Source organism: Tachyglossus aculeatus, chromosome 16 (genome assembly GCF_015852505.1).
Source record: "Tachyglossus aculeatus isolate mTacAcu1 chromosome 16, mTacAcu1.pri, whole genome shotgun sequence".
In the NCBI taxonomy this organism is placed as follows: domain Eukaryota; kingdom Metazoa; phylum Chordata; class Mammalia; order Monotremata; family Tachyglossidae; genus Tachyglossus; species Tachyglossus aculeatus.
Genome location: NC_052081.1, coordinates 37310602 through 37338361, shown reverse-complemented (window position 1 = coordinate 37338361; position 27760 = coordinate 37310602). Strand labels below are relative to the sequence as shown.

At 53.0% G+C, this 27760-nt stretch overlaps 1 protein-coding gene across 9 annotated transcripts in view; it reads right to left on the bottom strand.

Moving 5' to 3' along the window:
- Positions 1 to 560: 560 nt before the first annotated feature.
- Positions 561 to 27760, bottom strand: part of KCNIP2 (potassium voltage-gated channel interacting protein 2) — a 42200-nt gene continuing 15000 nt past the window's right edge. The window contains exons 2-10 of one of the 9 annotated variants that reach the window (XM_038758211.1): positions 23636 to 23743; positions 5235 to 5359; positions 4975 to 5044; positions 4513 to 4583; positions 4258 to 4365; positions 3467 to 3571; positions 3024 to 3086; positions 2400 to 2464; positions 561 to 922 (exon numbers count right to left, since the gene is read on the bottom strand). In XM_038758211.1, coding sequence (XP_038614139.1) covers positions 2417 to 2464; positions 3024 to 3086; positions 3467 to 3571; positions 4258 to 4365; positions 4513 to 4583; positions 4975 to 5044; positions 5235 to 5359; positions 23636 to 23743 — 698 coding nt within the window. In that variant the 3' untranslated portion in view covers positions 561 to 922; positions 2400 to 2416. Of the gene's footprint in view, positions 923 to 2399; positions 2465 to 3023; positions 3087 to 3466; positions 3572 to 4257; positions 4366 to 4512; positions 4584 to 4974; positions 5045 to 5234; positions 5360 to 9495; positions 9592 to 23635; positions 23744 to 27760 lie in introns of all 9 variants that reach the window. The other 8 variants (XM_038758214.1, XM_038758210.1, XM_038758212.1 and 5 more) reach the window with 8 other exon arrangements.

Below are 27760 nucleotides of genomic sequence, written 5' to 3'. Positions count from 1 at the left end.
TAGCTAGAATTTCCACACTTCTTACACAAGGATTTTCCTAAGAATTCCTGACTCCACATATCCAGCAAACTCTGTTATCTGGACTTCTTGAGCTCCTGCAGTCATGAGTAAATGTCTACATACCCCCACACAAATGTTTTTGCATCAGAAATGGTGAACTTGGGAATCCCAGCAGAGCAGGACAGGGACTGGGAAAAGAGGTTGAGGGGGTAGGGACTTCCCAGAGCCCCTGGGTCCGTGTGGAAATCTCTCACTCCAAGGCACTAGTCTCCTGCTCAAATCTGCCTCTCTAGCCAAATCAAGCCATTAGTCCCTAGAGAGAATATCTCTTGCCAGGAAATGTCAGCTGCCCAGGGGGGCTGCTCCTTCCTAGCACCCCTTTCCACCTCCCCACCCCGACCTGCCAGTCCTCAATGCCCTCCCCACTCTCCCTGGAAGGCTGGGCACAAAACACTGCTCCCCCCAACTTGATTCAGGCATCTGGCCCCTCACCCTCTTCCCCCAAGAATGGAACCCAGAGGAAGCATGTGGCATGGAAGGACATAGGAGGAACACGAGACTGTGTGCATAGCCATTGTATTTATTGGATTGTGTGTGGTTTCGTATCTTACAAAATATACAGAAGAATTGACAAGCAAAGCCACCGGCAGAGTCCTCTGGGGTGGAGAAGGGGAGAAGGAGGTGGGTTTCCAAATCCTTGACCTGGGGGTGCTGGAGGTCTCCCCGTGACTCCTCCCCTAGGCTCGCCGCTGGCTGGGAGGTCTGAGTGGTTTAGGACAAGCAGAGGCCCTGCTGGGGCCGGGAGGAAGGGACACAGGGCCGGTGGGTTGGGAAAGGAGCACACCAGAAAACAGTGGGGAGGCGGAGGTGGCTGCCCTCTTCCCCCCCAACCCCCAGAGAATCAGCCCAAGGACTCTGGCTCCTGAAAGAAGAGCAGAAACAGAGCTAGGGACACTAAGGAGGGGAGGATGGGAGGTAGTTGGGGAAAACTGAACAGGAAAGGTTGGGGAGACATGGGGGAGATGGGGTTGGGGAAAAGGATCGGGAGAGGGAGAGAGAAAAAGCCCCTCTGACCCTACCCGGCTCCGGAAACTGGAGCCCCAGCTGGAGGAGAGCTCACCGGGCCCCTTCCCCACCCCCACCAGGATATCTGGACTCAGTTCCAGGGCAGGGAAAACCGGGAATTGGGTTTGAATAAAAGCCACATGCTCCCAGCAGAGAAGCTGGGGAAAGGAATGCCTCCAGCAAGGGGGGTCAGGCAGGAAAAGTGAGTCATAGAGAGGGGAGGGGTGTCCAAGGACAGAGGCAGGCAAGGGACCCTGAAGGCCAACCCTGGTCTGGGGCCCGAGAAAACTGGACATCAGGGGGAGGGCGGGAGCTGGACAAGCTTCAAGACCTACACTCTATCCACCTCCTCCTGCCCCTTCCCATCCTCCCTCCTTCCCATCCTTCCAAGGATGTTTCTCTCTAGGACAGGGGGATGGAGAATTCAGCCCCAGAATCCAGGACTCAGCAGGACACAGGAATGTTGGGGGAAAAGGGGAGTGGGCAGTGGGAGCCTCTAGGAGCAGGACTGGGCTCAGAGGCTGATGTAATGTCCAGCAGGCGCATCTATCAGCTGGGTCCGGTCCCCAGTGACCCACTCCAAGTCTCCCCTGCCCTTGGCCTCTATCCAGGCAACTAGACCCTGCTCACTTTCCCCTCCCAGCCCCCCCTGCTTCTCCCAGCCATTTCCTTGTCCTTCCCTTGGGCCTTCTCCCAGGGGGTGGTGGGGACAATCTGGGAGGGAGTAATGGGAGCAGGGAAGCACCTGATCATGGCAGGAGCAAGGGCAATATTCTTTATTGGTTGGTACCGTGGCTATAGACTGTAAACTTCTTGTAGGCAGGGAACGCGTCTACCAACTCCGTTATATTGTACTTTCCCAAGCACTTAGTATAGTGCTCTGTACACAGTACGCGCTCCATAAATATGATGGACTGAGTGGCTGGTGGGGGGAGGGAGAGGAGGAGGAGGGAAGGGAGGTGAATGTAATGGGGGAGGGCTGAGGGGCAATGTCAGAAGAGGGGCAATGTCCACCCAAGTATTTTTTTGTGTAGCAGCCAGTGAGAAGCTGTCTGGCAGGCCCCGGGCCCCAAAGGGACCTGTCTATGTGGTGACTGACCCCTCCACCCCAGGTACATCCTGACCCTGTCTCCCCAGGCCCACCTGCATAGGAATCCTGCCTCTCCCCCTCATCTCAGGGCCAGTGCAGCCAGAGGAGGGTCAGAGTCCTGGCAGAAACCAAACGGTCCAGGGACCGAGGAGAGGGGAATGAGGTTCAGTCCAGTTTGGCCTGGTGAGGGGGAGGCCTGAGAAGGAAGGCCCCCACCCCCCAAACCCCGCCTCACCCCACTCACACACACCCATGCCCGGCTTAGATGACATTGTCAAAGAGCTGCATGGACCTCATGATGTTCTCATCCTGGGAAAGACAGGTAGAGAGAAGGGAGAGATACAGAATCCGGGCCAGAGAGAAGGGCAATAGGGGAAGAGAAGAGATGGAGAGGAGATTGGAGGAGGAGAAGGAGAGAAAGTAGCAGGAGGGAGAAATGAGGACGGGGTGGAGAAAGGGAGAAGAGAAAGAAAAAGGGGAGACAGAGAGAGCAAAATAAGAACGGATGAGGAAAGAAAGGGAGGATAACCATCTTCAAATGGATATCATCTTGCCTGAGGAGCCTGCTTGACACCCCCCAACCCCTCAGCCCTACCTGGGATTGGGAATCCAGTGGATTGGCCCCTCAACAGGGTGGAGGGGAGGGGAACAAAGCTAACATCCATCCAACCACCCACCCTGTCCTGCCCTCAGAGAACTGTGGATGAAGGAACCCCTTGATGGGCCAAGTGAGGGGACAGTTGGGTTTTAGGGCCAGGGAAGGGAGCAAGAGGGGAGGGTCCCTGGAAGAGAGATTCTGGAAGGAGCGGGTATGCCAGGGGTCATCTTTTTCTCCCCGCTTCTTTACCACAACACAGAGGAGAGCTACCTTTTGGCAGGACTCGATGAACTCTTCAATGGTCACCACGCCATCCTTGTTCCTGTCCATTTTCTGCAGAGAGACCCAAGGGCCACGGTAGGGAGGGCAGGTGAGCTCCCAAAGAGGGGGGGAAAAAGACAGAGGTTCCCAGTGGCTCCCTCCCCAGTCTCCTGGTCACTCTGAACATATGTCCCCTGGCTCCCTCTCCCAGTCTCCTGGTCACTCCCAACCCATACCCCCAGTTCCATCTCCCAGTCTGCTGGTCACTCCCAATCCATGCCCCCTGGATACATCTCTCAGCCTCCTGGTCATTCCCAATCCCATGGCCCCCATCCATCCTCCAGCCCTCTGCTCCTTCCCAGCTTCTCCTTTTCCCTCCCAGTCTGCATCTTTCTCCTCCCCGTCTCCTCCAGCTCCTTCAGGCTCCTGCTCCATTGTCCCCTTCCCCACACCTGGAAGAAGCTCTCCACATGTTCCCGTGGGGCCTCCTCCCTCATGGCAGGGTATGTGTATTTGCCCATCATGTCGTAGATGGACTTCATGATGTCCAACATCTCCTATAGAAGGAAGAGGACACACCATCAGTCAATCAATCAATGATATTTATTAAGCGCTTACTGTGTGCAGAGTACTATACTAGCATTTGGGGAGTTCAGTGTGACAGAGTTCACTGACATGTTCCCTGCCTGCAAGGAGCTTACATTATAAAAGGGGAGACAGACATTAAAATAAATTATGGATCAGTACATAGGTGCTGTAGGGCTAAGGGTGGATTCTCCATCTTGTCCCTGACTCAAAGACCCCACCAGGATTCCTGCCTGGCCAGAAACAACCCTTAGCCCCAGGGAACCTGCTCAGAGCTCCTAGAGCCGTTTTTCTCATGGGTCAAAGGGGGAAAGCTGTCCCAAGCCCACCACCTTCTGGGTCCCCATGACCACCTGCCAGCAGAACATGACCAGCTCTTAACTCTATCATAGAGTTAGCTCCTCTTGACTACAGTTATTAGAGTTAACTCCTCTTGACTAAAATTATTAGCCCTGCCAGGATAGGAAGGGAATGAGACTTGGAATGTTGGTGCCTCAGGGCAACTGGGAAGTGAAGGAGACTTTGGTCAGGGGCACCACTGGGCTTCCACTGCCCCAGTCCCCACCCTCCCCCTCAGATCCTAACTGTAGTCTCAGGGAATCAATGAGCCCCAAAAGTCCCCTCCACGCATGCACCTCCACCCCCTGTTGCTCCCTACCTCCTTGGTGATGCATCCATCCTTGTTGAGGTCATACAGATTGAAGGCCCAGTTGAGTCGGTCATCCACGGTGCCTCGGAGAATCACGGACAGACCAGCCACAAAATCCTGACCGAGGGGAAAGCTTGAGGCTGCACCTGAGGATACCTCCCCTTCCTTGCGGTTCCCCCATCCCCCCACCCTCTCTTCTATCTCCTGGGTCACTTCTCAAACCAAGTGCCCCTGCCCACCTCTTCTCTTCTTGCAGCCCCTCACCTCAAAGCTAACGGAGCCATCATGATTTGTGTCGAAGGCGTTGAAGAGGAAAGTGGCGTAGGTGCTGGAATCTGGCGGGGCGGGTAAAGAAAGGGAAGCCGGAAAAGAAGCTTGGATGAACGTCATTCCTGGGGCAAGGGATTGGGTAGGCTATCCACTTGGGCAGACCCTCCCCGATCCCAGTAACCACCCCCACCCCCGCCCTCCCCAAAGTAGGAGAGTGGAGTCCAGATGGAGGAGGTGGGATTGGAAAGTGGTCACTCCTGGAGGGTCTTCCCATATTACCCCTCCACCTTGGGAATCTCCCCCCCCCACCCCAGAGTACAGAGGTCGGAGTCGGGGAGGGTCATTGGGAAAGGAACAGGAAAGGGGGCCAGGCTTATGTCTCCATCCCCTTCCCTCACTTCCTTCCCTTTGCCCATCCCCTCTCATCCCCAATCCCACCTCTCCAGCCCAGCTCACCTCCCTGCGGGAAAAACTGGGAATAAATCTGTTTGAAATTCTCCTCGTTGACGATACCGCTCGGGCACTCCTGGGGGGTGGGGGGAGCCCAGGCTGAGCAGTCGAGCCCAGCAAACAGTGAGGTTAGCTCCCCTCCCTCCCTCACCGCTTTTCCCATCCCCTCCCCAACCCCATCCGCGCTTTTCCTAGATGCCCCGAAAGTGATCTTGCCCACGCCTGCAGAGCCCAACCCAGACCCTACCAGGCGCCTCCGAACTCACGTTCTTGAAGCCACGGTAGAGGACCTGCAGCTCCTTGCGTGTGAATTTGGTCTGCTCCTGCAGCTGCTCCAGCCCCTCGGGCCGGTGGCACACTGTGGACAGCTCGAACTCATCCTCCACGCTGTCTGCGGACCGGACACGCACCTCAGGCCCTTGCCCCAACCCCCGAAACCCACCTCGGGGCCCTCCGTGCCTCCGGCTCACAGGGTCCCCTTCCAGCCCTGAGGGCCCTGCTGGGTTCGACTCTTCGCCGGCCCCTCCACCATCTCCCCTCAGCCCCTCCATTTCTTCTCCTGCCCAACCTCCCCCAGCTATGGATTCTGAACCCCTTTCCCTCACACCTCTCCCCCTCAATATCCTTCCCCTGATGCCCTTTACTCTCAGTATCCCCCCCACCAATGTCCCTCCCATCGACTCCCCTCCCCCTCAATGTCCCCTCAGACCCCTGCACCTCAATGTTTCCTCCACTGACGTTCCTTCCCCTCCACCTCTCTTCCCATTGGCAGGTGGGTCGTCAACCCTCCCTAATCTCCCCAGCAAGATCAGAATACAGAATTCCGGAAACATGGCCCAGGGAGGCCTAGAAGCTGAAACGTCATTCCCACCCTGCTCCCCCATCTCCCTTCCACCCCCACCCCACAACACACACACTCCTCCCCTTCCCCTTGCCAGTTCCCATTTGCCCTTCTCTCCACCCATCTTTTCTCATTCCTTTGGCCCTCACCTCTCTGCTCGTCTTCCGTCCCTCAGCTCCCCCTAACTCCCCATCTTGCCCCCTTCCCCATCTCCCCCTCCCCATTGGAACTCTCTATAGACCCAAGGGCCTGTCTTCCCATTCCTGCAGATTTGGGCCTTGCCCCTTGCCTCAAGCCCCATCCAAGGTTTAGACTCACCCCCTCAACACTTCGGTTCCCTCAGGGCCTCCACCAACAACAACTCCCTCTGGACTGCTGCCCAGCCCAGGGTGCACCGAGTCTCCCCATCATGTTCTTCATCCCCCTTGCACTGATCCCAGACATCCTCTCCAGGACAGTTTCTTGAGGGCTTCACTTCTGGGGACCCTCCATCCCGGCCTCACTTCTGGGGACCCTGCATCCCACCCACACTTCTGAAGATCCTCCATCCCACTCTCACTTTTGGGGATCCACCATCCCAGCTGTACTTCTGGAGACTGTCTATCCTGGCCTCACTACTGGGGACCCTGTATCCCAGCTACCCAGAAAGGGAGCCTCTTGGGTCCAGCAAATGTGTCTGAGGGGGCAGAAGGGGAGAGAGCAAGGAGCAAAACTACTCATGTAGCAGGAAAAGCACCATAAAAAGGATCATTTCTCCTTCCTGGACTCCACTGGACATACCCACCCCTCTCTACAGGACACACAAGGACACAAAGAGCACCCTATCAATACCCCATGTAGTCAGGCAGACCATGCAGGAGACACAGTAACATGTCCATATGGCACTTTCATTCATTTTACTGTCCCTCCCAAATCCCTTCTTCCACCTGTGTTACCCATTACTGTTGACACCCTCACCACTCGAACCTACAACCTTTGGGCATTATCCTTGACTCCTCCCTCTCTTTCAACTCCCCATATACAGTCTGTGGGGTCTTGTTCCACAATATTGTTCTAGAATCCACCCCTTTCTTCTTACAAATGGCCACATAATAATGATGATGGCATTTGTTAAGCGCTTACTATGTGCAAAGCACTGTTCTAAGCACTGGGGGGATACAAGGTGATCACGTTGTCCCATGTGGGGCTCACAGTCTTAATCCCCATTTTACAGATGAGGTAACTGAGGCCCAGAGAAGTTAAGTGACTGCCCAAAGTCACACAGCTGACAAGGGGTGGAGCCAGGATTAGAACCCATGACCCAAGCCCATGCTCTTTCCACTGAGCCACGCTGCCACATGCTGGACTAAGCACATCTCCCCACTCCTCAAGCTCTTCAATTAATCAATCATATTTCCTACTGTGTGCAAGGCACTGTGCCAAGCGCTTGGGAGAGTACAATATAACAGAGTTGGCAGACACATTCCCTGCTCACAGTGAGCTTACAGTTTAGCTGGGGAGACAGGCATTAACATAAACAAATAGATTAAATTACAGCTATGTACATAATTGCTATGGGACTGAGGGAAGAATAAAGGGTGCAAATGACTGACCATTCCTCTTCATATCAAACAGAAACTCCAAACCACTGACTTTAAGACACTCAATCACCTCTCTCCTACTTAAACACTCTCCTCTCCCACTACACCCCAGCTCACACACTTCAGTCCTCTCAAGCTAACCTACTCACTGTGTCCCATTTTCATCTCTCCTGCAACAGACCTCTGGCTCACGCCTTCCACCATGCCTAGAATTTCCCTCCAGCTTGTTATCCACAGAAACCAATTCTCCCCATCTTTAAAGTTTTCCCGAAATCATTTTTTTCCTCCAGGAAGTCTTCCCAAATAATTTCTAATCTCCCCCAGACAACCCCTTCAGTACTCCACACCACCTAAACACTTAAGTACTCATCATTCCCTACAGCAGGCAAGTACCTATCTTAAAAACTCCATTGCTTCCTCCTATGTTTCATTTATTTCAGTGTCCACCTCTCCTGGTATATGGGAAGATCCTTGAAGGCACAAATCATGCCTCTTAATTCTACAGTACTCTCCCAAGCGATTAGTATTTTGTTCTGAATACATACTATTGATTGATGGTATATTGTACTCTCCCAAGCGCTTTTTATGGTGCTCTGCACACAGAAAGCACTCAATAAGTACAATTGACTGTCTATTATTGATTGAACATATCACAGGCTCACAAACAACTGTACATACATTCAGAACAATACACAGGCATCAGATTTCTCAATGAAGCTTCAAGGTTTCACCATGCTCCTTTCTACCTGTTCTAGTCTCCTACTACACCCTGGACTACTGCTGGCTAGGCTTGTGTTCTTGCTTTTCCTTTCTCTCTCTCTCTCTCTCTCTCTCTCTCTCACTCAAACACACACACATACATATCTCATGCGTCTGAGTACCTATCTCCCATCCTGGAATTACTTTTCAAAATTGTACGGAAACTCACCTCCTCCATGACGTCTTCCCAGATTAATCCCACCTGGTTCTTGACTGCTCCAATCACTCCTGCCACAGCATTTGTCTGCCTATTTCCAGAATTATGGGTTCGGTAATTTTCCCTCTTGTGTGCGTTCTTAGGTAACTGTTATGTTGGCTATCCTGTCATTGTGCCTATGACTGCTTGTTTAATATGTCCCCATGTCTCCTGTCTTCCTCACTAGATTGTTAGTTCCGTAAGGGAAGAGACTGTGTTATCCTCCTTCCTCTGCTCCCAGTTGGCATTTACTACAATATAGAGTTTACTGGTGGATTGGATTTCCACAAAGATACTCACATGCAGAAACATACACAACAGTACACTCACTTCACCCTTCCCTGGCGGATACAACCACACACAATGGGATGCATACAGACACCTAAACACATCCACTTTTCCATGCAAAATCACCCATGGTCCCCAAGGCTCACACTCAGACTAATACAAAGTCAGGGGCATTCAGGCACAGCAACATATTCACACACACAAACTGAACAGAGTCACACATCCAGACACAACATCCTGCTAGCTCTCACACATCCCACATACTTCTTCACCCTTTTCCTGGTACTCCACCCCGATTCATAATTTTGCCCCACCTCACCCCAACCTCAGGCCCTCCCTGACCTTAGTGGGTCCTGGGCCAGAGGGACAGTCCCCTTCCCTCTTTCAAATAAAAAAGGTATTTATTACTGTACTGAGTGCTGGAATAGATACAAGCTAATGAGGTCAGACACTGTCCGTGTCCCACGTAGGGATCACAGTCGTAACCCCCATTTTACAGATTAGATAACTGAGGCACAGAGAAGTTAAATGACTTGCCCAGTGTCACACAACAAACAAGTGGCAGAGCCAGGATTAAAATCCGGATCCTTCTGACTCCGAGGCCCGTGCTCTATCCACTAGGCCACGCTGCTTCCCCTCCCTTCAGCATCATAGATAGCCATGCCCTTGATGCCCTCCACCATCGAGGGGACTGTGGGGAGAGGGGGAAAAAGAAGAGCCCAGCCGGACTAGGCAGAGACTAGACAGGGAAGGCTCCGTAGTGGGGGCTGATCCCCCCCTTTCCCCTCCCCGGTCCCCCCAACCCGGGGCCCACACCCTGCCCACCCCCAGTACAGAGCAAAGAAGGTCACTTGGTCACTTGCTTTCACTGACTGAGGGCACGGCCTGGGGCCCACAGCAGGGCAGCAGCTTGAGGAATCGCTGCTTCAGCGCTTTTTTATTGGGCACGGGAGGGTGGCCTGGGGAGAGAACAGACCCGCCAGCAGGGGAAGAGTTAATCCCCATGGAAAACGCCCTACCACCCAGCCCCCCCACCCCCCCACCCCACCCGTGCCTCAAAAACTGACAGACACACGGACAGGCGAGGGGCCCGCGGAAGGCAGCGGGGGCCCTGGGGAGAGAGGAGCTGCGGGCACTCAGGGGACAGAGAAGCAGAGGTTGAGGGGTAGATTTCAGAACATTTTCACATTAAAATGGACAACATGCACTTGGATACAAATTATCATGCAAATAATTAAGCAGCACAGGCAGGCACTAATTGGAAGTGGCATACCGAGGAAAGAAAACACAAAAACACAACGGGGAGGCCTGGAGGTGGCGCGGGGAGAGGGGCAGCAGGGCAGGGAAAAGCAGGGAGGAATGGGAGGGAGTGGGATGGGTTGGGATAGGGAACGGGGCAGAAAGAGCCGCGGAACGGCTGCCTTTGCTGGCCGGACTTCCCCCAGCTCTCGGAGTCACTGACACCTCCCGCATCAGGGCCCCGGGTGGGCACACCTGGGTGACAGACATGGCCAGTATCCACAGTGAAGCATGAACAGACACCTACACACACATACATACATACATACGTACCCACATACCTATTTACACACACTGGTAGACCGGATCACCTGAACCTACACCAGATGTGGTTTTTATCTTCACCAGCGTTGCCCCCACCCCTCGACATCCCTACCTCCCTGGATTGGAGGAGCAGCGACATGGAAAGAGCCCAGGACTGGGAAGCAGGAGACCAGGAGCCGGGCTCTGCCACTTGCTTATTGTGTGACCCTGGGCAAGTAATTTTTACTATTATTATTATATAGTATTTTTTAAGTATTTACTGAGGGTCAAGCCCTATACTAAGTACTGAGACAGAGACAAGATAATCAAGTTGGAGACAGGCCCTGTCCCACATGGGGCTCACAGGCTAAGTAGGAGGGAGAACAGCTACTGAATTCTCATTTTACAGGGGGGAAACTGAGGCACAAAGATAACAATAATAATAATAATGATAGCATTTGTTAAGGGCTTACTATGTGCCAAGCACTGTTCTAAGCGCTGGGGGGATACAAGGTAATCAGGTTGTCCCACATGGGGTTCACAGTCTTTATCCCCATTTTACAGATGAGGTAACTGAGACCCAGAGAAGTCAAGTGACTTGCCTAAAGTCACACAGCTGACAAGTGGCAGAGCCGGGATTAGAACCCATGACCTCTGACTCCCAAGCCCGGGCTCTTTCCACTAAGCCATGCTGCTAAGAGACTTGACCAAGATCACCCAGCAGGCAACTGGTGGAGCAGGCAAGGTCACCCATCAGGCAAGTACTTAACTTCTCTGTGCCTCAGTTTACTCATCTGTAAAATGAGGATTAAGTTTCCACTCGCCCTACCCTAAGAGCCCTATGTAGGACAGGGGCGGTGCCCTATCTGATTACCTTGTATCTACCCAAGCACCACAGGGAGCACTTGACAACAACAACAGTAATAATAATAATAATGATAAACAAAGCTGGGCCCTTCTCTCCCAGAGCTCCCATCCACAACACCTTGGCCTGGCCACCAGTCGTGCCAAGACAGGGAGATTCTGCCCATGGTGCCCCCTCCCTACCCCCAGATGCCAGGGTCTCCTGCTCTTTCCCCTCCAAGCCAGGCCTCGGGGTCTAGAACCCTCTGGGCTGGAGGGGGTGGGAGTTTGGAGAAGACCTGTCAGGGCCAAGGCGGCTCCCGAGGCCTGGCTGGGCCAGATCGGGAGAGGGAGGAGAGAGGGGAAGGGAAGGGAAAGGAAAGGATGGGAAGGGAAAGGAGGGGTGTCCATTGAGCATTGATCCGCTGGCCTGGCCTGGCGCCCACGGCTCCATTAGTCTCGGCTTTGGTTTCCCGCCGGCGGGCGCAGAGCCGCTGTGGTCCTGCACTGCCTTCCCCGGGGCCCCGGCAAAGCACCCGCTGGGGAGGGGTTGAGGAGGGGCAGGAAGGGGGAAGGGGCAGCGTTCCCCCAGGGCCTGGGAAGCTCCCACCCCCTCCTTGTTCCAGGAGCTAGGACCAGCTCAGGCCCAGCCCCAGACCTCACCTTGCTTCCCTTCTCCGGGCTGCCTCTGTCCCCCTCTAATCAGATTCCAACCCTTCTCACCCTCTCCCAGTCCATCCCTCCCCATCCATCCCCCTAAGTGTGGTCCTCAAATTCTCCGGGAGAGATGCTGAAGGGAGACCCTCTTGCTCTGGGAGCCAATCAGTTCGGCCCAGCTAGAGTACCTCCTGGACCATTGGTGTCCCCAAGTTTTTGATCCCCCAGCAAGATCACGTGACCCCCTTCCTCCTCCTCCTCCTCCTTCCTCTCCTCCAACATACCCACTGTTGGGGATCAGGCCGGGCCCTGAGGACTCGTCCTGGGTCAAGTGCAGTGCGAGCCTGAGGCAGGGTAGCTGATGGGTTACACACTCAGTTCCTGCCAAGGTCATTCGTCCGGCCTTCTGCTTCTAGGCAGGACAGTCCCCCCAACACTCATCCCTTGAGCCCCTACAATCACCCACATTCCTCCTGGTGTCTAACCCCCAGCCCTCCTGCTGCCCTCTCCCATCCTCAGCAGGGTTGGAGAACCAGGATCGTGGGAGCAGGAGAGGGAGGGGTTGGAGGATGGAGGGGGAAGCTGAGCCTCCAGCCCCAAGGAGCTGGTTCCTAGGGATGGGGGAATCACCTGCATATAGGGAACCCAAGGGAACGTACCTCCCACTCCACTAAGCCCCTGACCTTGGGACAGCCCTTCTCCAGCCCCTTCATGTATGCTGTACCCTCCCCTTTCCACGGCCCCTCCCAGCTCCCTCATCTGCCCCTCTCCTCCCAGCCAGACCGCCCCCAGAGAGCCTCCTAGCCTCCTGCCCTGTATGTGGGGAGGAACCCCCTCTTCAAATTCTGGGAGCCCGAGCAAGGCAATGGAGGGCCAGGATTTAGGGGAGCGGTTTCCCCCGAGAATGTAACACAAAGGCAAATGTCCTAAGGTCCTAAGGGCTAAGCAGAGGTCTGGCTCTGGGATCCTGGTGTCCCCTTAGATTGGTTCCCTGGGAGGGAGGGAAGGAGGGAGAGAGGAGAGAGCTGTTTTCTCCAGGTGCCTTTGAAGAATCGATTTCCCCTCCTCCCAGCTGGCCCTCAGGAAGCCTCTCTGTCCTCCAGTGAGCCACAAGAGAGGGATTTTAGAGTGGGGGCAAGATGGGAAGTGGTGGGAGCATGAAGGGAGAGTGAAAGGCTGGGAGAAGTTTGAAGGGGACCGCCCGGCCACCCCCTGACCAAAAAAAAGGCAGTGCAGAATCACTCTGATGCCCCCTCCCCACCCCCCTATTACCCCAACCCCCAGCTCTGCCTGGCAGTCCGCTGCTCCACCTTGCTGAGACCCTCCCAGCCCCAGGCCAGTTTTGCCCCTACCCACCTCTCTCACGCACACTCAGCAGAGTCACACACCCTCACAACACAAGAGTTACACACACGGCACAATCACAATCACTCAGTTACACTCACAGGCACACTCAGAATTTTAAACACACATCCTCACACCCAGTCACACAATAACAGCCTGGAGTGTCAGAGAGGAATGTGACAGGGCCTCATACCTCAGAATTCCCTCCCAGCTAAGACCCCGATTAAGCCCCTCAGAATTAATTCCCCATGTTAATCTAGATACACCCCTCCTCATCCCCCTCCAGATTCACCCTGCACTTCCCCCAGATACACCCCCCAAGCTCTCCCTCCAGAATGCCCCCAATTCACCCAAATTGTCCCTTTACTTCCAGCCCCCCAAACTCTTGTCTGGGTCAACTGGACAGATCCTCTTCTCCTCTCTTCCCAACAGCCCTGCTCCCCTCCACCACCCCACACTCGGAGAGGGAGTGGAAGGGGAAATCTTCCCCACCCCACTAACCTTCCCAATTGCCACGCTGAGAATCCTCACAGCCTCTGCCCCATGGAGCCCCTCTGGTCCAGGGTCCCTTCCACCCACAGAGCCTCATCCCCAAGAAAGGGCCTCCCCAGGGCCCCAACCCTCCCCCCGCCACAAGCCCACCACTCCGCTGTCCTGTCTCCAATACAGCCCTGCCGCTCACCAGCCTGAAAGAGCCCCCGGAGGGGTGGATGCAGGTTAAGGAGCTGGGCTTCTGCCCAGGGAGGGGCAGGGCAGCGACCAAGGCTCCCCGCCTCACCAAGGGGTGCTCAGGACACCTGAGTTACCTTCCAAGGAGACAGGCTCAAAGAGTCCAAACTGCTCCAGGACCTTGACAAACAGCACAAGGACCACCAGAACTGCCACCATCTCCAGCCCTTCCAGGTTCATGGTGGGGCGGGGGCATGGCCCCTGGAGCCTTGGGGTGAGCAGAGGCTCCTGCCCGGGCCCCCACAGTCAGCTGCTTCCGCCGCCTCTGGCTCCCTCTCCCTGTGTCTCTCCTGGACTCTCTCCCCTCCCTCCCTCCCTCCCTTCTCCCCCTCCCCCTCTCTCACACTCCCTCCCAGCCTCGTCACCGGGACAGGGACGGACTCAGAGGCAGGCTGGGGGCACCCCGGCTCCCATAGAAAGGGATCTCTGGGTGATCCAGACCCCAGGGCTGAAGGGTGACTTCTGTTGGACCGACTTCCCCATACCAAACAAATCCCTGCTGAATCTATGCGTGTATATATGTCAGTATCTGCGAGAATCTCTGTGACTGCACACATGTAGTGGTGTATTTGTGAGGGTGGGTGTATGTAAGCCTGAGTGGATCCATGTGTATGTATCTGGTGAATCTGTGTCTGTGGGTGTTGGCGTGACACTGTGCTGTGTGTGTCCTGGAGTGTTTTTTCTGTCCTCCTAGGGTGATAAGTTGTCCTGGCACTGTCAAGACCGAAAAGGGTAGGGACTGGGGATGGGGTGGGGGGTGAAGAGGGGTCAGATGGTAAGGGGATGCTCTTACATCAGGCTCACACAGGCTCCATTGATCTGCTGTTGTTGAGACAGAAAGGTAGGGAGAGAGCCCAAGAGCTGGGATTGGCAAATCAGGGAGGGGGAAGCCCACCCCAGGACCCCAGACCCAAATCCCAGTTTGACTTCCCTCAAGTCTTCTAGTCCTTTAGTGACTTTCTCCAGATCTCTAGGCTCCATCCAGAGAGACCCTCCCTAGGTCCCCTGAACCTCATTCCAGGGTGACCTACCCCGGGCACCAGGTCCAACCCCCATTCATTCATTCATTCATTCATTCAATAGTATTTATTGAGCACTTACTGTGTGCAGAGCACTGTACTAAGCGCTTGGGAAGTACAAGTTGGCAACATATAGAGACGGTCCCTACCCAACAGCGGGCTCACAGCCACTGCTCCTCCCCACCCCCCAACCCCACCACCATCCCTGGCACAGAGGGGTAAACTGAGATTCAAAAAGTCATAGGACACTCCCAGGGGCACCAGCCCACTCTTTCTACCAATCACTGCCCCTGCACTATTCTCCGGGCACTAGTCCAGGCCCCCAAGTACTGTATGTGCCAAGCACTTTGTGTGCCAAGCACTCCAAGCACTGGGGTAGATATAAGATTATCAGGTCCCACATGGGGCCCCCAGTCTAAGTAGAAGGGCAAACAGGGACTGAATCCCCGTTTTGCACATGAGGGAAATGAGGCACAGAGAAGTTAAGTGACTTGCCCAAGGTCACACAGCAGACAAGTGGCAGAGCAGAGATTAGAACCTGGGTCCTCCAACTCCCAGGCCCAGGATCTTTCCACTTGGCTATGCCAGCCCTGGGGAAAGGGGTGGGCCCATAGGCCACCAACTCCGATGGGCCACCAACCCCTACCCTCTTCTCCTCCTCTTGGTTGTCACTGCTTGTTTGTGTTCTGAGTTAACGAGCCCCTGGCCCAGAGAGGAAAGGTGAAGTCGGAGCCTGTGTTTCAAGGAAGAGGTTCTGGTGGGCCCAACCTCTTCCGGGCCTGCAGCTGGGACCCTAGGTGCCCAACGGGGAGGATGGGAAGGTGTGGAGAAATGGGGAGAGAAGGTGTGGGGAGAGAATGCAAAGGGGAAGGGGGAAAGGTGAGGGACGATGTGGGGGTGGGAGTTTGAAGGGGTCTCTATCCCCTCTGCCCTGGGTGGGCAGCGGACACCCCATTATGGGAGCTAAGGGTCCTCCAGGCTGGGCGGCTCCTTGTCCCATCATCCAGGAGAGGTTCTCAGAACTCTGGGATGCCCTTGCCCCCTCCACCATCTTCCCTGGATCCCAGCTTCAGCCTCTCCCCATCCCCTATTTTTCCCCCACCCCACATTCTTCCTCGTTCCCACTCCAGAGAGGGGACCAATTCCAGGCTTGAGTTGGCATCCTCTGGCAAACCTACTGGTATGGCAAAGGAATGCCCCCACCATCAGTCCCATTCCCCTATGTCACTCCCCCCAACTGTGACCTTCCCCACCTGGACAATTGGGTGGCCTCAGGAGGGCCTTAGACCACAAGCCACAAGGTTGGCAAGGAGGACTCTGGGGCAAACATTCCACTCTCCAGGCCCCTCAGGGGGACTGGGATGGACCACTGGCCCCAGAGCCCAGCAAATGCCCTTCTGGGAGCTGCCCAGCCTGGCCCAGCTGAAGTAAAGACGCCTGGGTCCCCCCCAAGCCAGAAAGAGCCAGGAGGCAATTAGTGGGTCTGGAGTCAGGCCAAGGCCCAGGGTCACCACCTGAGCCTGAGGCCCCGGCGCCAGGGCCTCTCTCTGGGCCCCGGGTGGAGGGATCTTGGCTTCTAGGAAAGCCGCAGATGGGAGTCGGGGAGGAGCCACGGCGCCCAGGAGAGGGAATGTCCCAACCCTGGTCTCTCCTCCCAACTTTGACCCTGCTGACCCCGATCGAGTCTGGCAGTGGGGGGCAGGGGGACGAGCAGATGCTCTTGGAGGCTTGTCCAAGCCTCGAGGGGCTCTTTCACCTCCCCTTTCTCCACTCCCCACTCCTTCCAGATTCAGCCAGAACTGGACTCCCGGCCCCATCGTATAGCTATAATTTTATTCATACAGCTATAATTCTATTTATTCTGACGGTTTTGACACGTGTCTACATGTTTTGTTTTGTTGTCTCTCTCCCCCTTCTAGACTGTGAGCCCGTTGTTGGGTATTGACCGTCTCTATATGTTGCCGACTTGTACTTCCCAAGCACTTAGTACAGTCCTCTGCACACAGTAAGCGCTCAATAAATACGATTGATTGATCAAATGAATGAATGAATCCCTTGATCGATCAATCAATCAATCAATCGTATTTATTGAGCGCTTACTGTGTGCAGAGCACTGTACTAACTGCTTGGGAAGTACAAGTTGGGAACATATAGTGGCAGTCCCTACCCAACAGTGGGCTCACAGTCTAAAAGGGGGAGACAGACAACAAAACCAAACATACTAACAAAATAAAATAAATAGAATAGATATGCACAAGTAAAATAAATAAATAGAGTAATAAATATGTACAAACATACATACATATATACAGTCAATCCTTCAATTGATCGATCAGTTGGTGGTGTTTATTGAGCACTTACTGGGTGCACAGCACTGGACCAGCGCTTGGGAGAGGACACTAGAAGGGAATTAGCAGACACATTCCCTATCCACAATGAGTCTAGAGAGGGAAACAGAAAGGCATTCATTCATTCATTCAATCGTATTTATTGAGTGCCTACTGTGGACCTCTCTGCTGAGAACTAGAATTTCAGGGGAGTCATTTCTCACCTGCAACACCCTGCAGGACCCCCTCCCTCCTGCCCCCCTCATTCTCCTCCCAACTGCTTTCTCTCTCCCCCACCTTTTTTTTTTATATCTGTTCAACACTGTGTACCAGGCACTGTACTAAGCGCTGGGGTGGATACAAGCTAATCAGGGCCTGTGTCAGGACACAGTCCCTGTCTCACATAGTAATAATCTTCATTTTACAGATGAGAGAATTGAGGCACAGATAAGTGAAGAGATTTACCCTAGATCACACAGAGTTGTCTTTCATCACAAAAGAGGTGGTAAAAGAGGTTGTCGCCATAAGAGTGTCTCTAAGAGAGATACTCTTGCAGAGTGCACACTCTGTCCATGAAGAGATTTTCTGTCTGTCCATGCCCCTTTCTTGCCCCTGATCATCCTGGTGAACACTGCTAGAACACCAGTGGCTCAGAGGGGAAAGGGGAAAGGGCTACCATATGGGAAGCAGTGTGGCCTAGTGGAAAGAGCATGGGCCTGGGAGACAGAGGACATGGGTTCTAATCCTGCCTTGGCTGGATTACAATCCTGCAGTGTAACCTTGAGCAAGTCACTTAACTTCTCTGTGGCTCAGTTCCCTCATTGGCAAAATGGGGATTCAATACCCATTTCCCCTCCTACTTAGACTGTGAGCCTCACGTGAGACCTGTATCTACCCCAGCACAGTGCTTGGTACATAGTAAGTGCTTAACAGATGTCACAGTGCTTATTACCTCCAGCAAGATTGAGACGTTGTATTTACAGTATAGTGATTGACTGATTGATTGATTACAGTAGTGCTGAGGGTGTGCACTGAGTCATCCTCACTCCTGATCAATCCCCTATGCCCAGGGGTTTACACTGCAAAGCAACTGGTTAGGGAGAGTAAGAGCCGTCTTTGACAAAGGGTAATGGGTTAGGGGCTGCATGGGGACTTGTCAAGAGCTGGGGAACTATTGCTTGGTGGGGAGGGGAGAGTACTTTCCCAAGCGCTTAGTACAGTGCTTTGCACACAGTAAGTGGTCAGTAAATATGACTGAATGAATGAATGGATAACGGGTTGAGGCCAGGCTGGAGGCTCGAGTTACTCATGGGCCGTCCTTCCTCATTCATTCAATCGTATTTATTGAGCGCTTACTGTGTGCAGAGCACTGTACTAAGCGCTTGGGAAGTACAAGTTGGCAACACATAGAGACGGTCCCTACCCAACAGTGGGCTCACAGTCTAGAAGACTTCCTCAGGCCTGTATCTTCCTGAGGGGCTTGGGTCCACTGCGGGTGAGAGAAGCAGTGTGGCCTAATGGAAAGAGCCTCGGCCTGGGAGTCAGAAAGACCTGGGTTCTAATCCAGGCTCCTCCCCTTGTCTGCTGTGTGACCTTGGACAAGTCACTTCACTTCTCTGGGCTGCAGTTACCGCATCCGTAAACCGGGGATTAAGACTGCGAGCCTCATGTGGGACGAGGACCGTGTCCAACCTGATTAGCCTGTATTTACGCCAGGGCTAAGTACAGTGCCCGGCACATAGTAAGCGCTTAACAAATACCATTAAAAAAGGGGTCAGGAATGGAGTGGGACTCTTCGATGACCTGTTCCTAAACCCCTTTTGTCGAGTAGTTTTCCTATCTCATCACTGGAGGCCGCCCATCAACCCACACAACTGCCAACCTGCCTTCCCGCTTCTGAACTCTCCTCCTCTTCACTAAGCCCTTCCTCCGGAGGCTCCTGCTTTTATTTTTTTATGGTGTTGTTAAGCGCTTACCATATGTCAAACACTGTTCTAAGCGCCGGGGTAGGTACACGTTAATTAGGTCAGGCACAATCCGTGTCCCACACTGGGCTCCCAGTCTAAGTAGGAGGGAGAACAAGCATCCCCAATTTACAGTTGAGGAAACTGAAGCACAGAGACGTTAAGTGACTTGCTCAAGGTCACAAAGCAAATAAATTGTGGAGTAAGGATTAAAACCCAGGTCCTTCGGAATCCAGGCCCATGCTCTCCTCTCTAAGCCACCCTGCTCCTGCTACTGCTGCCCAATGACAGAGAGAAGGTGGAAGAAAGTCAGAGTCCCCTCCCTCCTGACATCCCCTTGGTCAGCGCCAGGCCCTGCCCACGGGACAGTCCACTGAGGAGCTAAGCTGCTCCGCTGGAGTTGCTAAAAATCATGGAGTCTGCAGGGAGGGAGGGAGAGAGAGAGTGAAAGGGAAAAGCTCCTCAGGCTCAAATACTTCACTCATCTCCTTCCCACTCTCCCCAAAGTAACACCAACACCCTCAATCCACCATAATCCACCTTGACCATCTCTTTGCCTCCAGGCTCTCCTCTCAAGCAAGGGTGTCTCTCCTGCCCTGAGATCTCTGAATGGAGAGATTCCATAGCTTCCCTAATGTATACCTTCTCCCCATCCACCATTTTCATGTCTTCTGCCCCTCCCCAAAAGGAAGTAATTCTTCTCATCTAACATTTCTCTCCTGTTGCAGCTTCAGCCCATTTCTTAGTAAGGAAATTCAACCGTGCCCACTCTCTGCCCCTTCTCCTACAATGACCCCCAATCTGCCTTCTTATCACAACCTTCTTTTGCTCAGTGCTCCTCACTTGCCCCATTCAAGGTCACCCCCACCCAACCCCACACCAAGATTGCAATGGGAAAGACCCCTGCCCTTACTACACTGGGAATCTGAGGGGACATTATCTGGGAATCTGCAGCCCAGGAGACCCCCTCACCCAGCCCACTCCCATCGCCACTCATTCTCCAAGTCAGTAGAATAGTAGGTAAACCTGCCCATTTCTTTTCCTGCCTGAGGCTCCCCTTTCGTTCACCTCAGTATCCTTGCCCTTCAGCCCCCACCCCCAGAGTCTGAGAAACCTCAGCCCTGCCATGCAGATAAATACCAGCCTGTAGGTTCAGGCCCAAGAACCATCAGACTGCAGGTGAGGAAGAAAGCAGTTGAAAGAAAGAAAGGAGGAAAGGAAGAAAGAGAAAAGAAGGAAGGAAGAAAAAGAAAGAGAAAGGAAAATAAAGGAAGGAAGGAAAGAAAGAAGGAGGGAGGGAGGGAGAGAGAAAGAGAAAAAGAGAAAGAAATAAAGGAGGAAAGGAAGAAAGAAAGAAAAGAAGGAAAGAAAGGAAAGGAAAAAGGAAAGGAGAAGCAGAGTGGCTCAGTGGAAAAAGCACGGGCTTTGGAGTCAGAGGTCATGGGTTTGAATGCCGGCTCTGCCACATGTCTGATGTGTGACATTAGGCAAGTCACTTATGTCACATATATGCTTGTAGGTATTTATTACTCTATTTATTTATTTATTTTGTTTGTACATATTTATTCATTTATTTTATTTTGTTAATATGTTTTGTTTTGTTCTCTGTCTCCCCCTTCTAGACTGTGAGCCCACTGTTGGGTAGGGACCGTCTCTATATGTTGCCAACTTGTACTTCCCAAGCATTTAGTACAGTGCTCTGCACACAGTAAGCGCTCAATAAATACGATTGAATGAATGAATGAATGAATGAACTCCCAACCACTTCTGCCACTCGATCCTGAATCCTTCTTGGGTGGTTCAAAGCTGGGAGTCTGCAATTGTGATGGGTGGCGGGGATGGGGAGGGTCCATTCCCACCCCTTGGCTTCTACCATCCTGTTTCACCATGTTTGGGACTTTTTAGGGACACAGCCAGGCTCCAACCTGAACCCCTTTGGAACCCCACTCTGGGAAGGTTTGGAGGGGAGGGGTCTGAGAAGCCCAGGAAGAGTCCTGGAAGAGGGACTTGAACCTCAAGACCCATGGGTGGAGTGGGGGTTGTGGGCTTGGCTACATAAAGCTCTCCCCAGGAGGCATCCCTCCCCCAGCACTGCCCCATTTTCCCCTTCCTCCCTTTCTGACTGCCCAATGCTCCCCACCTGGCTGCCCCTGTTCCAAGCAGACATTCCCAGGTCTTGAAGGGGAAGGGGGTTATCTGGCCAAACCTGTGGGGAGGGAAGAGATTCCAGCCTTCCTCTGCCCCCCTCGCTCCTCTCCAGCCCAGTCCAGCCCCTTTGCCCAAAGCTGCCAGTAGACCCCAGCTGTATCCCAGATTATTAATGAGCTCGTTAGACTAACTGGGCTATTTTGGGGTGGAGAAGTCACGGCTCCTCCGGCTGCTGCTGTGATTTAGAGTCAGCCAGCTCCGAGCCTGGTCCAGCTCTGCCATCCATCACCCACTGAAGTGCCAGACTGGGAGGGGAAAGCGGGGGCTGACGGCTGGGGCTTCCACCAGTATCCCAGGTCTCCGAGGAGCTCTCACCCTATTCTTCCCTTGGACTCTCGGGGTCCTGGGGAGGAGGGGACAGGCCCTTCCTAGGGAGGGGCAAAGGGAGACAGAGCTCAGCGTAGTAGGTCTTAAGTGTCCTGAGAAAACCTCTGTGGAAGAACCATAAAAGGACACAGAAGAAACTACAGATCTTAGCATTCCATGGGGCAGGTTTAACTGAGGTTGCTTGAGTCTCGAGCAGAGCGTGGCATGCCGGGTATTGTAGTCCTGTCGGTTGAGTGGCAGTGGTCAGGGAAGAGAAAGCCAAAACAGAAGGTCAGGAGGTGGCTCTGGAACCAGAGGGGAGAGTGGAAATGGTTTGGGGGCATTCCCTCGGCTGGGGCGAAGAAGGGGAAGGGAAGTTTTGGCCATCCGATCTATAATAATAATAATGACGATGGTATTTGTTAAGCGCTTACTATGCGCCAAGCTCTGTTCTAAGTGCTGGGGGAGATACAAGGTGATCAGGTTGTCCCAGGTAGGGCTCAGTCTTAATCCCCATTTTACAGATGAGGTAACTGAGGCCCAGAGAAGTTAGGTGACTTGCCCAAGATCCCACAGCAGATAAGTGCCAGGATTAGAATCCAGGTCCTCTAACTACCAGGCCTGTGCTCTATCCACTAGGCCATGCTGCTTCTCAAATGGGGCCCAGTTGAGGTGATCCTAATCAGTATGACCTCAAGCCACACCACTTTCAGCAAGCCCAATCCACAAAGCCTCACATGGTCACCCCGCCCAATAAACCCTAACCCTCACCGCCACCCAACACAATCCCATATGACTCCCTAACCCCAATACTGCCCCTCTCAGTGCCACACAACCCAATCCGACACAACCTTCTACACTCCCAAGCCCAACGCACTAAAACTGTAGTACTACATAACCCAATACAAGCCTAATCATCATCAATCGTATTTATTGAGCGCTTACTGTGTGCAGAGCACTGTACTAAGCGCTTGGGAAGTACAAATTGGCAACATATAGAGACAGTCCCTACCCAACATTGACCCAGCTCCACTCTACTCCAAGGCCAACCAACCAGGCCCTAAATTCCTCTCCACTTCCCTCTCTTGTTTTCCCTTCCTTCCTTCTCCCTTCCCTTTCCTACCCAACCTTCACTCTGGAGTTGAATTTGCAGCCTCCAGGGCCAGGCTGGGTGGGTGAGAATCTGGCGGTTTCTGGGGCTCCCCAGCCTCATCTCCATCCAGGAACCTTAGCCTGGGGTGCAGCTCAGCAGGGCAGGGATCCACCTCTGAGGGATGGGGGGGCCCCTCTGATCAAGCCGGTCCCCAACTCCCGCCACTCCCCAGAATGTGGCACTCTTAGGAAAAGAGCTCACGGGCCAACAGCCGCCCCTTGTGAATGCCTCTCTAGAAGGACCCTGCAGGGAGAGGGTTCTGGGAGGAGGAGGAGGAGAAGGAGGGGCAGGGGTTCTAGGGAAGGGGCCGAGAACCGGGGGGTGGTGGTGGTGAAAGCACTCATTGATCCCCAGTCTTCAGGCCCCATTCCTGCCCCTCAGGGCATTGACCACCTTGCCCTGCTTCGACCCAGGCCCCCTCTCTGCTCCACCTCACCCACCCTTCCATCCTGTCACCACCCCCTTTTCCTGCAGCTCTGCCTTGCCCTCCCTTTGTTTCGGTTCATGACGTATTCTTTCTCCCCACCTCACCCCTTCCCTGCTCCTTTGGGTACCATTCCCCTGACCCTGGTCCTTTTCACTACAGAACCAACCCTCCTCCTCCCACTCCCACCCCTCACCCCAGCTTTAACCTAGTGCTTGGGTCTCTCAGAGACCCCCCCTCCAACACACTCCTAGGGAGTTTCCCTTGGAGGGGATGGGATAGAGACTCCTCTGGGAGAAGCTCCTCTACCCTCAGCCCGGGCTCCCCCACACCCTCCAACCCTGGCAATTTTCCCACCAATCCAGCTCTGTGGGTAGCAGCCTCAGGCACAACCTGGAACCCCGCACCTTCTCCAGAGTCCCCTAGAACTCAACCCCCTCCGCCTCCCCCCACCCTCCCTCACACCCCCTCCCACGGTCTGTCCTACCTGGAGAGAGGGTCCCCGTCACAAATTGGTAGAAGAACCGTGCGATGTGGCTCAGCTGCCGCTTGCACCGCCTCTGGCAGAGACTCATGGCGCTCACAGCCCTGGGGTCTGGGAGGGAGGGGCAGGCCCTGCCTCAGTTTTCCCTACCTCCGTGGGAATGGGGGGCGTCAGCCTACCCCCCCGGCCCACAGGGCCTTAGGCCAGCAGTGCCGGGAGCAGCAAGCTCTGGGCATCCAGGAGGAAAGTTGGTCCCAGAGGGCGGCAGCGGCAGAAGCAGCAGTCAGCCTGCTGGCTGGCAGGATGGGGAGCTTGCAGAGAGCATCAGTGGGGGCCAAGGCTCTCTGGGGACAGGCAGAGCCCTTCCCCCGGTCCCCTCCTCCTCCTCCTTGCATCCTGTCTGGCTCCGTCTCCTCCTCCTGCTCTCTCCCTCTAGACTGGGACCCCGTGGAGGCTCGGAAGACATCGTCTTCCCTGCCCTCCAGGAGAGAGATAAGTCGTCCCCCCGACCCAGATCTTCCAGCTCTACTACATCAAGATCCTTCCTCCATCCAGCCCCAAGTTAACCCCTCCACAACTCTCCTGCAGCCCCCTCCCCCCCAATTCATTTGGGCCGATCACTGTTGGACTCGGATGTTCAATCTTCGACCCACACACACGCAATGTCTCTGCCCTGACCCCTTTTCCCTATTTTCTATTTCTTCATCCTCTTCTCTCTGATTTCCCCCCTTCCAATAACAATCCTCCCACACACACACTTCCTCCCCCTGAGTCCTGCCTGTCTGGGGAAAGGGGGTGTCTAGGGCCTGGTTGGCATGGCAACTCCATACACCTCTAACCAATGGCAAGGGGTTGCTCCCTCTGAGCTGGAAAAGAAGGATGCTGGGTCCAGGGAGAACGGGGCTCAGGTAAGGTAGGGGCAGTGAGAAGAATGAAGGGCCCAGAGAGGAGGCACAGGGGAAGGGGAATAAGACAGGGGAGAAGAGAAAGGGGCCAGTCCTCTAGATTGCTGTGGGCAGCGAACGTGTCTTCCAACTCTCTTATACTGTACTCTCCCAAGTACAGTCCTAAGTATACAGTAAGCACTCAATAGAGTACTCATGAGAAGCAGCGTGGCTCAGTGGAAAAAGCCCGGGTTTAGGAGTCAGAAGTCATGGGTTCGAATCCCCGCTCCGCCACACGTCTGCTGTGTGAACTTGGGCAAGTCACTTAACTTCTCTGAGCCTGTTACCTCATCTGTAAAAATGGGGATTAAGACTGTGAGCCCCACGTAGGACAACTTGATCATATTGTATCCCCTCCAGCGCTTAGAACAGTGCTTTGCACATAGTAAGCGCTTAACAAATGCCATTATTATTTTTATTATTATTATTATTCATAAATACAATTGATTGGTTGGGTGGTCTAGGAGAAAGGGCCAGGGACAGGGGACTCTGCAAGGTGGAAAACCGAATGGGAGAGTCCAGCTCCATGAAGGTGAGGGGAAAATGGACTGGGGGCGGGGGACTGAGGTCTGAAACAGGGAAGTGGGGAAAGGAAAGGGGAGGGAACTGAACAGAGGGAGGAAGGGCGTCTTTCTCTCTGGGCCTCTCATCCTTTTCTCTATTTATTCATTTAGTCATTCAATCATATTTATTGAGCGCTTACTGTGTGCAGAGCACTGTACTAAGCACTTGGGAAGTACAATAATAATAATAATGATGATGGCATTTATTTAGCACTTACTATGTGTAAAGCACTGTACTAAGCGCTGGGGAGATTACAAGGAGATCAGGTTGTCCCACTGGGGGCTCACAGTCTTCATCCCCATTTTACAGATGAGGGAACTGAGGCCCAGAGAAGTTAAGTGACTTGCCCAAAGTCCCACAGCTGACAACTGGCAGAGCCGGGATTCGAACCCCTGACCCCTGACTCCAAAGCCCGGGCTCTTCCCACTGAGCCACGCTGCTTCTCTAAGTTGGCAACATATAGAGACGTCCCTACCCAACAGTGGGCTCACAGTCTAGAAGGGGGAGACGGAGACCAAAACAAAACATATTAACCAAATAAAATAAATAGAATAAATATGTACAAATAAAATAAAATCCGTACAAACATATACACAGGTGCTGTGGGGAGGGGAAGGAGATAAGGCGGGGGGGGGGGGATGGGGAGGAAGGAGGGGGCTCAGTCTGGGGCCCCCAGACTGAGTGTCACTAAAACTGAAACCATTAGGTGTGACCACCCTAAATAATAATAATAATAATAATAATAATAATAATAATAATAATAATAATAATAATAATATCTCGGATACTGATCTCTCTCTCTGACCTTGGTCTCGCCCGACTTTTCTGTCTCTCTGACTTTGTCTCTCTCGTTCTCTATGTCTCTTTCCGCTTCTGTCTTTATATCCCTTTCCGTTTATATCTTTATAGATATATATCTTTATATATATATCTATATCTTTATATAGATATATATTTTTATATGTATATCTATATCTTTATATAGATATATATCTTTATATAGATATATATATCTTTATTTATGTATATATACATATATATATCTGTCTTTATATCCCTTTCGGTGTGTCAATCAATCAAACCCTCCTCCCGCCCCGCCACGGGAGCCGCTCTGGCCCCCTCTGGTGGTCACGGGGGGAACTGCTCCCCGCTCACGGCCGCGTTAGAGCCACGCAGGTACCTTTTGGGCCTCTGCAGCGGAAAGTCTCTACAATAACCAATCAATCAATCGATTTATTTATTTTAATGGCATTTATTAAGCGCTTACTATTTGCCAAGCACTGTTCTAAGCGCTGAGATAGATACAAGGTAATCAGGTTGTCCCACGCGGGGGGGCTCACAGTCTTACTCCCCGTTTTACAGATGAGGGAACTGAGTCCCAGGGAAGAGAAGGCACTGGCCCAAAGTCACAGAGCTGACAATTGGCAGAGGCGGGATTCGAACCCATGACCTCTGACTCCAAAGCCTGGGCTCCTTCCACTGAGCCACGCTGCTTCTCTAAAGCAGCTTACTTATTAAAGCTTTTAGACTGTGAGCCCACTCTTTTAGACTGTGAGCCCACTGTTGGGTAGGGACTGTCTCTATATGTCGCCAACTTGTACTTCCCAAGCGCTTAGTACATTGCTTTGCACACAGTAAGTGCTCAATAAATATGATTGATTAATGGGAAGTGGGAAAGAGGGGAAAATGGGACATTGCCACTGAAGGAGTCACCGCAGCCAACACAGCCCTCCTCTAGAAGTCATCCTATCCACCCCCGCCACAGATAAGGTGGCTTCTTTTCCAGCCCACTGAGATGAGGATCTGCTGTGTGACCTTGGGCAGGTCACTTGATTTCTCTGTGCCTCAGTTGCCTCATTTGTAAAATGGGGATTAAGACTGTGAGCCCCGTATGGGACATGGACCGCGCCCAATCCGATTTGTTTGTATCCACCCCACCGCTTAGTATAGTGCCTGGCACCCAGTAAGCGCTTAAAAAAATACCAGAATCAATCAATCAATCAATCAATCGTATTTATTGAGCACTTACTGTGTGCAGAGCACTGTACTAAGCGCTTGGGAAGTACAAGTTGGCAACATATAGAGATGGTCCCTACCCAACAGTGGGCTCACAGTCTAGAAGGGGGAGACAGAGAACAAAACCAAACATATTAACAAAATAGAATAGATATGTACAAGTAAAATAAATAAATAGAGTAATAAATATGTACAAACATATATACATATATACAGAATGATTATTATTATTATCTCTCCTGGAATGGGATCTCCTGGGAAGGAGGAGCTTTGAACTCTCATGCTTACCAGCTGCAGTGTCTCATAACCTTGTCCACATCAGGAAGTTCTTCCTGTTGTCTAACCTCAACCCCTCCACATAATAATAATAATGATAATAATGGCATTTATTAAGCACTTACTATGTGCAAAGCACTGTTCTAAGTGCTGAAATGGGCTTTTTAAAATGATATTTGATAAGCACTTACTATGTTCCAGGCACTGTACAAATTAATCAGGTTGGACACAGTTCATGTCCCACATGCAACTCACAGTCTTCCTTCCCAATTTACAGATGAGGTAATTTAGGCACAGAACAGTTAAGTGACTTGCCCAAGGTCACAAA